This window comes from Archocentrus centrarchus, chromosome 11 (assembly GCF_007364275.1).
Source record: "Archocentrus centrarchus isolate MPI-CPG fArcCen1 chromosome 11, fArcCen1, whole genome shotgun sequence".
In the NCBI taxonomy this organism is placed as follows: domain Eukaryota; kingdom Metazoa; phylum Chordata; class Actinopteri; order Cichliformes; family Cichlidae; genus Archocentrus; species Archocentrus centrarchus.
The window spans coordinates 36,012,158-36,027,271 of NC_044356.1; the positions used below are offsets into that span (position 1 = coordinate 36,012,158).

Consider the following 15,114-nt stretch of genomic DNA (forward strand, 5'->3'; position numbering starts at 1 on the left):
ACACGACTAAAGGAACACATCTTTACTGAGGAAAAAAATAGGACTTCTGGGGCTGTACTTCTCCCAATTTCGCAAAAACACACACACACACACACACCACAACTTGGTCTTAAAATCCATAATTTAATAAATGTTATTGTTATATGTCATAGTGTTTTACAGAACGAGAACACATATATAAATCAAAAGCAACTACAGGTTATTTTTGTTCCGCTGTACAGAAATCGGCAACGAAGGACGAGCATTACCATAAAGTTTAGGGTAGAAGCGCAAGAAAATTTAAGCGGCGGCTGATCTGCGGCTGGCTTGACCGCGGCTCAGAATTGACGGCTCACTTGACCGCGGTTCGAGACGCTGGGATCTAAAGTTTGTGTTTGATCGACTCTTTGTGTTTACTTTTATTTCTCTGGGTTTCATTAAAGTTCAGAGGATCACACAGAGGCTAAATATGGACTCCCTGAGAGGTCAAACACACTGTAACCTGGAAACAGCAGGAAATAAATAAATGAATAAATAAATAAAGCAGAAGTGATTCAGAGGGAGAGAAAGATGCCAAATAATATGTTCTGATCACATGATTCATATTAACTCTGGATACATTTATGAGAGACATGTTTGCTCCTTTGCTTTTAACCTGTCACATTATTGTGTCCCCTAAATCACTTCTGCTGCGCTTTGTATTTATTTATTTATTTATTTCTTGGTGTTTCCAAGGTTACAGTGTGTTTGACCTCTGAGGGTCAGTAAAAGACTTCATTATACCAACAGGTATCAGACCTGTACTGTAACTGTACCTGAAAATACTCACATAAATACAGGATCAAAATACCACAAAATGACTTAATGATAAAGTGCTCATATTAATCCCTCCTCTGGACACACGGCAGAAACTCAGTGACGTCATATTTGATATTCTTCATCATCCACACAGCCCCCCCCCTTCCCGCTTCAAATGAGGACCTTTTAATTTCACTTTCGTTAATAACCTCACTATGTGAGTTTAACCCAGATTTAGGTGACGTTTGCTCTCAGGCTAAATTCCTATTGGCTCCGATGGACCATGATGGTGACGTCACTCCTGGTTCTCCTATTTCAGCCTTGATCTCTGAGCTGGAAGCGCAGAGTCAGTTTTTGTAGACAGCGAAGCGCTTCGAGTGTTGAAGGTTCAAATCCCGGAGGTTAAAATGAAGATCCTGATGATCCTGATGATCCTGGTGGTCCTGGGAATCCAGGAGGCGGCCGCAGGTCAGTTTGGAGTTTATGCTTTGGTCTGTTTATGTTTCTGTGTTATTGTTAAATTTATATAATTTGGAATAAAAACAGACGGATGTTTGAGAGCTGCAGTGCGCTAAATATTTATCTGTAATAGATCCGAGTGGATTATATGAATCCATCATTTTAGCACAATTAAATCACGTCTGTTTAAATTAATCCCTAATAATCAGCAGTGAAGTGTAGACGAAAAATAAAGTTTAGTAATTAATAAATAAATAAAGCACAGGTTAAATCGATCCTGCCCACAGCTGTGATAGTTTCTGCATTTTCACACTTTAAACTGTTTTTGACGCACTTTTGTCTCCAAACGACCAAAAAGATAAATTCAGATCAGTTTTTGTTAACTTTGTCACCAAATCCCTCCACGCTTCGCTGTTTTCAATCAATATTAGTGTAAAATTGGTGTTGGCTCTCACTGCGGTATTGTATCACTTCCTGTTCCTGTTTCGGAGCACAGTGTTTTGCTGTCTGTTAGCTGTTATATCTGTATAACTCGATTTATCTGGATAATAACATATTTTAGTGTAATCTTCACCTACTTTAAATAGCATACTCTTTGCTGAATCACCTGTATTCACATTACTCACTTTATTTGTTTTTAGAAATTCACTAGCTTAGCTCAGCTAGTAGCTTAGCCCTTAGCCGACTCACTACCAGCATGGCTTCTTCTCCTGTCTCTCCTGCACTTTCCTGCTCTGGGTGTCACATGTTTAGTTACTCCTCGGCCTCCTTTAGCAGTAACGGTACTTGTAATAAATGTAGTCTGTTTGTAGCTCTGGAGGCCAGGCTTTCTGAACTGGAGACTCGGCTCTGCACCCTGGAAAATCCTACATCTAGCCAGGCCCCTGTAGCGGGTGCGGACCATGGTAGCTTAGCCGCCGTTAGCTCCCCCCCAGCAGATCCTGAGCAGCAGGGAAAACAGGCCAGCTGGGTGACGGTGAGGAGGAAGCGTAGTCCTAAGCAGAAGCCCCGGGTACACCACCAACCTGTTCACGTCTCTAACCGTTTTTCTCCACTCGGCGACACACCCGCCGAGGAACAAACTCTGGTTTTTGGCGACTCTGTTTTGAGAAACGTGAAGCTAGAGACACCGGCGACCATAGTCAAATGTCTTCCAGGGGCCAGAGCAGGCGACATTCATGGAAATTTGAAACTGCTGGCTAAGGCTAATCGTAGATTTGGTAAGATCGTTATTCATGTCGGCAGTAATGACACCCGGTTACGCCAATCGGAGGTCACTAAAATTAATATTGACTCGGTGTGTAACTTTGCAAAAACGATGTCGGACTCTGTAGTTTTCTCTGGGCCCCTCCCCAATCAGACCAGGAGCGACATGTTTAGCCGCATGTTCTCCTTGAATCGCTGGCTGTCTGAGTGGTGTCCAGAAAATGACGTGGGCTTCATAGATAATTGGCAAAGTTTCTGGGGAAAACCTGGTCTTGTTAGGAGAGACGGCATCCATCCCACTTTGGATGGAGCAGCTCTCATTTCTAGAAATCTGGCCAAATTTATTAACCCTCCTAAAAACTGACTACCCAGGGTTGAGACCAGGAAGCAGAGTTGCAGTCTTACACGCCTCTCTGCAGCTTCTCTCCTCCTGCCATCCCCCAAAACCCCATCCCCATAGAGTCGGTGCCTGCTCCCAGACCACCAAAAACCAAAGCTAAAATCAGCAAAAAGCTATTTAAGCATAAAAATTCAAAAACAATAAATAATACAGCTTCATCAACTGCACCAAAGAATAAAACAATTAAATGTGGATTGTTAAACATTAGGTCTCTCTCTTCCAAGTCCCTATTAGTAAATGATTTAATAATTGATCAACGTATTGATTTATTCTGCCTTACAGAAACCTGGTTACAGCAGGATGAATATGTTAGTTTAAATGAATCAACACCCCCGAGTCACAGTAACTGTCAGAATGCTCGAAGCACAGGTCGAGGAGGAGGATTAGCTGCAATCTTCAATTCCAGCTTATTAATTAATCAAAGACCCAGACAAAGTTTTCATTCTTTTAAAAGCCTGACTCTTAGTCTTGTCCATCCTAATTGGGAAAATCAAAAACCTGTTTTATTTGTTATTATCTATCGTCCACCTGGTCCTTACTCAGAGTTTCTGTCTGATTTCTCAGACTTTTTATCTGATTTAGTGCTCAGTTCAGATAAAATAATTATAGTGGGTGATTTTAACATCCATGTAGATGCTGAGAATGACAGCCTCAACACTGCATTTAATCTATTGTTAGATTCAATTGGCTTCTCTCAAAATGTAAAGGAGCCCACCCACCACTTTAATCATACTCTGGATCTTGTCCTGACATATGGCATAGAAACTGAAGACTTAACAGTATTCCCTGAAAGCCCCCTCCTGTCTGATCATTTCTTAGTAACATTTACATTTACTTTAATGGATTACACAGCAGTGGGGAATAAGTTTAATTACAGTAGAAGTCTTTCTGAAAGTGCTGTAACTAAGTTTAAGGATCTAATTCCTTCATTGTTATGCTCTTCAGTGCCAACACAGTGCAGAGCAGCTACCTAAAATCTGCTCCCAGTGAGGTTGATTATCTCGTCAATAGTTTTACATCCTCACTGCGTATAACTTTGGATACTGTGGCTCCTCTGAAAAGGAAAGCTTCAAATCAGAAGTGCCTGACTCCGTGGTATAATTCACAAACGCACAGCTTAAAGCAGATAACCCGAAAGCTGGAGAGGGAATGGCGTCTCACTAAATTAGAAGATGCTCATTTAGCCTGGAAAAAGAGTTTGTTGCTCTATAAAAAAAGCCCTCCGTAAAGCTAGGACATCTTACTATTCATCATTAATTGAAGAAAATAAGAACAACCCCAGGTTTGTTTTCAGCACTGTAGCCAGGCTGACAAAGAGTCAGAGCTCTGTAGAGCCGAGTATTCCTTTCACGTTAACTAGTAGTGACTTCATGGATTTCTTTACAAATAAAATTTTAGACATTCGAGAAAAAATTATTCATAACCATCTCAAAGATTATTCTTCATGTTCGGCTGCTTTCAGCACTGCTGGTATTTGTTTAGACTCTTTTGCTCCAGTTGATCTTTCAGAGTTAACTTCAATAGTTACTTCCTCCAAACCAGCAACATGTTTATTAGATCCCATTCCTACTAGACTGTTCAAAGAAGTCTTTCCAATTATTGATGCTTCAATCTTAAAAATGATCAATCAGTCTTTATTAGTTGGCTATGTACCACAGACCTTCAAGGTGGCTGTAATTAAACCTCTGCTTAAAAAGCCATCACTGACCCAGCTGTCTTAGCTAATTATAGGCCAATCTCCAACCTTCCTTTTCTCTCAAAGATTCTTGAAAGAGTAGTTGTAAAACAGCTAACTGATCATCTGCAGAGGAACGGTTTATTTGAAGAGTTTCAGTCAGGTTTCAGAATTCATCACAGTACAGAAACAGCATTAGTGAAGGTTACAAATGATCTTCTTACAGCCTCTGACAGTGGACTCATCTCTGTTCTTGTCCTGTTGGACCTCAGTGCCGCTTTTGATACTGTTGACCATAACATTTTATTACAGAGATTAGAGCATACTATAGGTATTAAAGGTACTGCACTGCAGTGGTTTGAATCATATTTATCTCATAGACTCCAATTTGTTCATGTAAATGGGGAGTCTTCTTCAGACAGTAAGGTTAATTATGGAGTTCCACAGGGTTCTGTGCTAGGACCAATTTTATTTACATTATACATGCTTCCCTTAGGCAGTATTATTAGAAAGCACTGCATCAATTTTCATTGTTATGCAGATGATACTCAGCTTTACCTATCAATGAAGCCAGATGACACACATCAATTAGTTAAACTGCAGGAATGTCTTAAAGATATTAAGGCCTGGATGACCTCTAATTTCCTGCTTCTAAATTCAGATAAAACTGAAATTCTTGTTCTCGGCCCCACAAATCTTAGAAACATGGTGTCTAACCAGATACTTACTCTGGATGGCATTACTTTGGCCTCCAGTAACACTGTGAGAAATCTTGGAGTCATTTTTGACCAGGATATGTCCTTCAATGCACATATTAAACAAATATGTAGGACCGCTTTTTTGCATTTGCGCAATATTTCTAAAATTAGAAACATCCTTTCTCAGAGTGATGCTGAAAAGCTCATTCATGCATTTATTACTTCTAGGCTGGACTATTGTAATTCATTATTATCAGGCTGTCCTAAAAGCTTTCTGAAAAGCCTTCAGCTGATCCAAAATGCTGCAGCTAGAGTACTGACAGGGACTAGAAAGAGAGAGCAGATTTCTCCCATATTGGCTTCTCTTCATTGGCTCCCTGTTAAATCTAGAATAGAATTTAAAATTCTTCTCCTCACATACAAGGTCTTGAATAATCAGGCACCATCTTATCTCAAAGCCCTCATAGTCCCATATCACCCCAACAGAGCACTTCGCTCTCAGACTGCTGGCTTACTTGTGGTTCCTCGGATACTTAAGAGTAGAATGGGAGGCAGAGCCTTCAGCTTTCAGGCCCCTCTTCTGTGGAACCAGCTCCCAGCTTGGATTCAGGAGACAGACACCCTCTCTATTTTTAAGATTAGGCTTAAAACTTTCCTTTATGATAAAGCTTATAGTTAGGGCTGGATCAGGTGACCCTGAACCATCCCTTAGTTATGCTGCTATAGGCCTAGGCTGCTGGGGGGTTCACATAATGCACTGTTTCTCATTCACCTTATTTACTTTGTTTATACTCCACTCTGCATTTAATCATTAATTGATATTAATCTCTGGCTCTCTTCCACAGCATGTCTTTCTCTCCCCTCAGCCCAACCGGTCGCGGCAGATGACTGCCCCTCCCTGAGCCTGGTTCTGATGGAGGTTTCTTCCTGTTAAAAGGGAGTTTTTCCTTTCCACTGTCACCAAGTGCTGCTCATAGGGGGTCGTTTTGACTGTTGGGTTTTCTCTGTATTATTGTAGGGTCTTTACCCACAATACAAAGCGCCTTGAGGCGACAGTTTGTTGTGATTTGGCGCTATATAAATAAAATTGAATTGAATTGAATTAAAATATTTATCGCGGTATTTTCGCAGTATCGCGGGTTTTTGCGGTACTCGTTCTTCACATGCGTAGTACGTGTTGTACAGTAATGTATATATTTGGTGTATAAGTGTGTAGGGAGGGTTTATAAAAACTTAAAATAGTGTATAACTACTAAAATAATGTATAAGTATTAAAATAAATATAGCGTTCCTACTTAGCGGATTTTCACTTATCGCGGTGGTCCTGGAACATAAGTGAGGGATTTTACTGTAACACCCCCAAGAAAATATCTTGTGTCTGAGTGTTGAAAACTGAAAGAACAGATGAACCTTCATAGCACCCCCCCCAGAATAACATTTCTGCATCGTGAATCTGAACAAACGCTCAGATATCATAAATAAAGTCTGAATATAAATTCACTGTTTTTGTTTCATCATTATAATCAGTTTATGAGACACTGACGTCTTTGATCACCGACACACTTTATTCATTATTATTCATTATTCATTAAAAACTCAGTTATCTCCACCAGGGGGCGCTAACGGGAGGAGTTTAAACTCAATAATCAATCAATAATCAATAATGTGACATACATGGATGTAGCTGGAAGAGGATTTGATTGATACTTTATCAAACTCAGCCTCAAACCTGATCACAAAGTAAAATCAATATCTGTGTAAAGTAATATTTTTACATCAGCTCTGGTTTGATCAATAATTTGATCATCACAGATTTTAGGACAAAAACCTTTAACAACAGTCCTTCATGTTTACATGAAAATGATGGTCTGGATTTTTTATTATTTATGTTTTATGGTTTAGAAAAAGGCTTCATAACCAAAAACTGGAGTCACATTAAAGTGAATCAGTTCATATAATCAATAACATCAAAGATAGAAAAGAAAACAGACGTGAGGCTGAAACTGGATCTGCTTCATATTCAAACACAATTATGGATCAATAACCACAGAAGAAAACTCATAAAGTCCTGATGGGTGAAAGCATTAATGATGAAAACTGAGCTGAAAATATTTTTATACAAACTGATTCTGTTAAATACAGAATTACAGTTTTAAAGAGAAACCATCAGAATATGAAGCAGAACATTTATTCATGAATCTTTATTGAGGGGACAGCAGGATTATTATGTCTTTAATGAGTTCTAGTTTTTTTATTGTTCATTAAAAATATAAATCTGTGATGTCACATTAACTGTTCCCACAGTGACCCACTCTATGAAGTATTTCTTCACTGCATCCTCTGAAGTCCCAAACTTCCCACAGTTTGTGGAAGTTGGGATGGTTGATGATGTTCAGATGGTTCACTATGACAGTGACACAGAGAAAGAGGTGCTCAAACAGGACTGGATGAATAAAGTCACAGCAGAGGATCCTCAGTACTTGGAGAGAGAGACTGCACGCTGTCTGGGTGCCCAGCAGACGTTCAAAGCCAACATTGAAATTGCAAAGCAGCGCTTCAACCAAACTGGAGGTTTGTTTCTGTTTATTTTTCTCTCATTCTTCCTGTTTACATGTTTTATTTGTCAGTATTAATCAGATTCACATTAAAAGTTTTATTCCGAGCACAGATTTACATTATTACACATTTATATGTAATGATGTCATTTATATTAAATAAATCATATTTACAGGTTATAGTTTTATAGAATTTGAGCCTCTGAAACTTTGATGATTATTTTTCATCAATTAACCAAAAACTCAGAAAATCAGCAGGAACGATAAAAATTAATTTGTGTTAAAAATACTGAAAATACTGAAATCTGTTAATAAAACAAAGATTCAGAAGAATAAAAAAGCTGCTCGATGCATTTTTACATCACGAATCACACAAAGAGCACAAACTGTGGAAACTTCATGATTTGGCAGTTTAATGAAATTAATCTATAAACTATAAACGTCGTCACACTCAGATCAGCTGCTGATATTTTCCTGCCTTTAATAAAGTTTCTCTAACTAAAATAAATGAATGATGATCCTGATGCTGCAGGCTGCGCATGACCTCTGACCTCTGTCTGCAGATGCTGAACATTAATTATGGATCAGCAGCTCACACACACACACTCACACACACACACACACAATCAGCTGTTTGGTCACCGAAGATTAAACTAAAAAGCTTTTCGACTCAGAAACATTTACAGAAACTTTTTCCATCTGAACGTTATTTTTGTATTTTTTTGTGATATTTCTGAAACGTGTAATCAGAGTATTTATGTTTACAGGAAGTTTCTGATCAGTTCCAATCAAATAATCACAGGAATAAAAAAAGATCCACCGATGAAATCATTGATCATCATTTCACTGCAGATGTGCTGCGATGTCACAGTTTAATAACATTTGGCTCCAATAATATTTCAGATTCAGGTGAACACACATTGATGGAGTAACAATCAGCTCCTATCAGGGATCAATAACAGGCTGATGAACCTGAGACGTGATGATTGAGTCAAAGTGTTGCTGCTAAAGTTGCCGTCAGTGTCTCCACGTTTCCTCCGGTCTGAACTCTGTGTGTGTGTCAGGAAACGTGTCGCAGTGCAGAGTTTGTGCTGATTTTGTTTGTGTGTTGCAGAGCTGCAACAAAATCATTCAGTTTAGATATTTTTGTGCTTCATAACCACAAAAACTGTTTAACTGAGAACCACAAAGAGCCACAGGGGCACAAAAATAACACAAATATCTCTGAGAGAAGCTCACAACCTGCTGACATCACCCTGATGATGTCACCACCTCATTAATGATGTCAGATGAGTTCAGTAACAGGTTACTGCGCGTGCATCGTACCACACCTACGACTATGTTTGTAACCGTAGCGCTCCGGGATCATCCATCAGCTGCACCTCCTCCTCCGCTCCCCCCTCGCTCCCCCCGGCTCGCTGAAACAATTACAGAGTTTTTAACAGGAACAGGAAGTAAGGAAGCATCGCATCACGTCGTCCGAGGCTCCTGTGTGTGTGTGCGTGTGTCCCCTCTGGACACGTCAATCAGTCTTTTCTTTTATGGTCCAATCAGAGCTTTATTGACAGAAGTGTGTGAGTACAGTGAGAATCCCTGAAAGCTCCTGATGTGAGCACAAAAACTGATGGACAGAATCAGTAACGAGCTGATCGACTTTCCTGCACAGTAAATGTTACCGACTACACAATGCTGCTGTTTATCCCACAGACACACAAAACAGCATCACAGTAACAAAAACACTCACAGCCCCGCAGACGCACACGTGACTGCAGGTGTGACACAAAGAAAACTGATGGAACGCCCTCCACCTGCATCCACGCCGCTCAGGCTCCTCCCACAGATGCTCTCTGATGTCCCACATCCCATAATATCATTAATGTTTTAGTATTTTAGAGGAGGAATCTGCTCACAGCTGGATCTGAGCAGATGTGATAAATATGTCAGTTCATCATCACAGAAACAAACTTCAGGTTTGAGGAGCTGAAAGAACGATTTCTTCTTCTTTTGATAAAAATTAATCAATCAAAAGGTGTTTGTTACATAATCAATAACGACACAAATCATCAGCCTTAAATATGTAAAACTACAGATTAACTTCATGACCTCAGTGTGTGTGTGTGCATCATAAACACTCAGAAACAACGAGTGAAACAGGCTCCGCCCACACCTGTAGCTCACCTGTGTGGAGACAGGAAGTTTCTGTGCTACAGAACATGAAGTGTGTTTCCTGCAGTCTCTCTAAAATCTCATTATTGATCCTGATTGGCTGCAGCAGCAGTTAATGCAGCTCCTCTGTGTGTGTCTGTGTCAGTGCTGCAGGCTGTCTGTGGTTCACTGCAGAGTCTCTGTTTCTCTGTCAGGTGTTCACAGTGTTCAGTGGATGTACGGCTGTGAGTGGGATGAAGAGACTGATGAGCTGAATGGATTTGACCAGTTTGGTTATGATGGAGAGGACTTCATATCATTTGACCTGAAGACACAGACGTGGATCGCTCCTAATCCGCAGGCTGTCATCACCAAACACAAGTGGGACAGTAACAAAGCTCTCACTGCACAGGAGAAGACCTACCTCACCCAGATCTGTCCTGAGTGGCTCAAGAAGTACGTGAAATATGGGAGGAGCTCTCTGATGGGAACAGGTGAGTTCATATGAGCAGAGTTAGAGTGATAATAATAAATCATATTTCTGATTTCCTGCCACATTAAAATGTGTCTGACTCTTTCTCCACCTCATCAGTCTGGTTTCCTCAGTTCCTGCATGTGTGTCACAGTGTTATCATCACTTTATAACTCACTGTTTTAACTTCACAGCATTTCTATTAATCTGAGGCTCACAAACTGCATCACATCACAAAGAAGTTACTCTGCTGATAATAATAATTAATAATAATAATAAAGAATGAACTGTTTCTCTTTACTCCTCAGTCCCTCCCTCAGTGTCTCTCCTCCAGAGGTCTTCCTCCTCTCCCATCAGCTGCCACGCTACAGGTTTCCATCCCAACAGAGCCGAGATGTTCTGGAGAAAAGATGGAGAGGAGCTTCATGAAGGTGTGCACAAAGGAGAGATCCTCCCCAACAATGACGGGACCTTCCAGATGAGTGTTGATCTGGACCTTTCAGCAGTTGGACCTGAGGACTGGGACAGGTACAGCTGTGTGTTTCAGCTCTCAGGTGTGAACCAGGACATCAGCACCAAACTGGAGAAAACAGGAATCAGGAGCAATGAAGGTGAGACTGAGATCAGAGGAGACAAACATGGGAAACAGACTTTTACAGTTTCCTGTGACGCTCCTGCAGCTCACAGGTTTCCTTTAGTTTCTGTCATTTACATCAGTTTAATAATCAATAACACACTTTAGTTTAAATCCAACTTTATTTCTTTTATTGTGTTTTTGTGCTCTAGAGACTAAATTTAGTTTTTCATCACATTCAGCCATGTTCACATGTGTTAATGATAAAATCTGTATTTATGTAACTAATGGAGAGTTTTGGAAGAAGACAGAATCATATATTAGTGTTCTGTTAACAGATTCAGCTTTAATGGTGAAGCTGCCATTAATTTAAATATATCAGAACTTTTATTGTAGGGATGAAATTATTGGTTCAAACATTTGTATCTATAAAGAGGCTGATTGATTATTTTCTATTGATCTGCAGGAGGTTCTCTCTCCATGATCATTCCTGTGGTTGTTGCTGTGGTCGTTCTCGCTGCCATCGCTGTGATCGGATTCATTATTTACAAAAAGAAAACAGGTGAGAGAGCAGAACTACCTGGATCTGTTTGTACACTGCAAACAATCAATAATCAAGTAATAATAATTGATTAGTTATTATTTACAGATGCAGATGGAACTAAATTATTAGCACAGAAATAAATCAGATAGTTTCAGGTTAGATCATATTTGAACTCTTTGAGTCACAAAGAACAAACTTCAAACACAAAATGATCATTTTTAGATCCTCAATATTAAACCCAATAATCACTGAAGCTGTTTGTCAGAACTTCTAACCTGAGCCTCAGTTTGTGAGTCAGGAAACAAAACAACAACAACTCAGTTATTAGAACACACACACACACACTCACACACACACACTCTCACACACACACACAGAGCAGAAAGTTTCCTCCTCAGAAATCGTTTCAGCTGCTTTAAAAAGTTTCTCCTCTGCAGCAGGTTTGGTTTCAGAACTTTTCCTGAACGTGTTCCTTATGAACAAAATGATTTTGTCAGTCATTATAAAACACTTTGATTCATTAATATTCACTCAGTCAGATTAACATGTAACAGGTTTCATGAATCATGAACACGTCAGTGTTTTTATCCACACTGAAAATTAAATTACTAAATTATGTTTCATGATTTTTATCATTTGTGAAAAGAAAAGTGTAACATTTATAATTAAATACTAAGTTTATGCATTTCTTTCTCTTTATTGCAGACAAACGTCCCCCGTCCCGTAAGTTAAGCTTCATCTGTTTCCTCTGATGTCTGAAATATTGTTTGTGTGTTTGAACCTAAAGTCTCCTCAGGCCTGTGTTACCTGTAAAAGTGTGCGCTCAGAGCAGGATGTGTGTTTCTAACTGTGTGATTCTGACCTGCAGCTGTGGAGAAATCTGAGGTTCAGGAACAAATGCTTCCTACAGCCTGAAGGACCAACAGCTCCTCTGCACTCAGTGAGTCACTGCAGAGTTTATCATGTTAAAACTACAATATTGTGACTGTTGTAAACTCTCCTTTTATACATAACCAGAGGAAAGTGCTTTGATATAAGATTAAATCATATTAGCAATGTTCATACAGGTGCTGGAAGTCCTTGGATTTTAACATTGTCTTTTCAAGGTTTGAAAAGTGCTTGAAGTTTGAATGTAGTGCTTGAAAATGTTTGAAAATGTAACCACTTATATAAAAAAAAAAACATCTGATTGAATAGTTCACTTATGAAACAGAGAAATAAAATGAGTCAGAAAGACTAAAATTATCATTTTTACAGCACGTCTGCTGTGACCTGTCAGTCTGTTTGTGGACCCCCCCCCCCCCCCCCCCCCCCCCTCCCCTGAAGACAGAGTCGCAGTTTTAATGAGTGTTCACTGGAAAACTGCAAATTCCAATTATGGATAAAATGAATATGGAATAATATTTAGGTCAGTAGTCACGTGAGAAAAAAACTTAATGTGAGTAAATTTAGCAGCGCACAAAGAAACATCGAACACACAAGTGTCTGCTGTGTGTGTGCGCTGCTGCAGGTTCACGTGATGCAGGTTCACGTGCTGCAGGAACGTTCTTTATGACTCAAAATGAGTGAAAAATGAACAACATAAACACCAGCAATCATTTTTTTTGGTAAATACATCAGATTTTGGCACAAGAGCAGCTTCAGATGACAAAGTGCTCCACTGCAGTGTGCTGGTGTGTACATTTTGTGTACATGCAGTACAGTACAATGTTTTAATACACAGAAAGAGCATATTTGATACCAAGATTTTTCAACACCAGGATGTTTTTAATACTTCCTGTTATATTAAAATAGAAACCAGGAGAAATTAAATGTCATGAAAAAAGATCAAAATTTTCTTTGTACACTTTTTTGGGGGGGGGGGGGGGGGGGGGCTGAAAAAGAGTGTTGATAATTGTGAATGAGCCCTTAATGTGCTGGAAAACCTTGAAAATGGACCTTTAAAAATGCTTAAAAAGTGCTTGAATTTGATCCTGGAAAACGAACCCTGCTTTCAGAGAGACTCGTGTGTTTTTATTAAATCAGTTTAATCAAATAAATTAAATCCTCAAATGAACTGGAATATTTTAATGATGATGTAAATCTGTTGTTTGTGCAGCTGAACAATGCAAACATTGTTTTACTCTCTTCAGGTTTATGGATAAATGCACTGAAACGAGAGGCGGAGCCTCGTTCTCCATAAACTGGAACGTCACGGATTATTCAGGAAATGATGGAACTTTGGGGAATCTGGTTGTAGATGATTATTAATCAATATTCAACTTTGAACATGAGTCACAAATGTTTAACAAAAACATCATATCTGGATCATTTCTGTGCCCACCTGGAAAAAAAATCACCTTTAAACAATAATGAAAATAATTTTACAGTCAGACTTAAACCTTCATGAGTGATAATAACTAATAATGATTATCTTATCATCTTAAACAGATCTGCTATATTTACAGTTTAGTGTTCCTGGTGTGGGGTTTCCTTATAAATCAATAATAATAAAATGTGGACATTCATAAACAGAGGTAGTGACACCTGCTTTCTGCTCTTCATAGATATTCAGCTGCTGATCATTTAGTTCTTGAAGCTGCAGCTCAGCAACAATCTGAAAAGATTAGAAATAATCTGAGATTTTCCTCATAATTGTTAAACTTTGTAAACGTGATGATGAACTTTGTGCTCTGAGTCCTCCGGAGGAAACAGGAAACGATGGAAGCTGATTGGATCCATCAGCAACGCTTTGGACTCACATTTGTTTCTATGACGTCTCTAAATTATCAGTTTATTGAATTCACAGTAAATATACATGAAGTAAAAAAAATAAAATACTTGTTATCCATCGTTATTAACGCGTCCAAAGAGCACAAAGTTTCTAAATGTTGTACATATTTTACTTTTATGTTTAATTTTGACTTAAAGAAATCTGGATGATTTTAACATAAACAGGTTTTATTTAGTGTGTGAAATCATAAAAATGATGTTTGTTCTCTTTTGTTTGATTTAAGAGCTGTTTGAATCTTTGTGATATTAAAGTTTCAGATTGTGAAGTGTTGTGTGGGTTGTTGTTAACACACTGCTGACGTGTGTTTGTGGTTTTTCTGACTCCTCTGTAAATGTTAATCAGTGATTATCAGGTCACGTCTGCTGTTGGTTTGATGAATATCAGTAAATATTCACTGACGTTTCTTTGCTTTTCAATAAAGTCCCAATAATCCAAACTTCTGTCCTGCTGTGATCATTATGAAACTGATCCTGTCAATGAGTAACAGTTCATTATGAGACTCGGGTTCATTATGTGTCTTATTGACAGTAAAACAGCCAAAGCTGCCCCCCCTCATGAATATGCATGTATATTACTTCTACTACATGTTCAAATATCTCCTGTGTGAAGGGTCTGCTGGCAGGTAGAATAAATGAATGTTTCCTGTGGAGGTCGATCGGCGCTCCTTTACTGAAAACTGAAAAAAGTTTTTAATGTAAAATTTTCTGGATTTTTTTCTTGTGTTTTAAGGACTCTGATTGTGTTCATCTGTTGTTGTTGTAGCCCGTTCTTCTGTTCAGTTTCCACAGATTTCCACACTGCACATCATGTGGATGGTTTATTATAATAGCTCTTTG

The 15,114-nt window shown here is 38.9% G+C and overlaps 1 protein-coding gene across 1 annotated transcript; it reads left to right on the forward strand.

Annotated features, from left to right (window-relative positions):
- The first annotated feature begins 1,086 nt into the window (after window positions 1-1,086).
- LOC115787544 (H-2 class I histocompatibility antigen, Q9 alpha chain-like) lies at window positions 1,087-13,831 on the forward strand. Its single transcript, XM_030740280.1, has 8 exons — window positions 1,087-1,245; window positions 7,520-7,786; window positions 10,131-10,409; window positions 10,696-10,998; window positions 11,428-11,523; window positions 12,211-12,228; window positions 12,374-12,445; window positions 13,638-13,831. Exons 1-7 carry the CDS (start codon window positions 1,185-1,187, stop codon window positions 12,418-12,420), a joined length of 1,071 nt encoding a protein of 356 aa, XP_030596140.1. The 5' UTR covers window positions 1,087-1,184; the 3' UTR covers window positions 12,421-12,445; window positions 13,638-13,831.
- The last annotated feature ends 1,283 nt before the right edge of the window (window positions 13,832-15,114 follow it).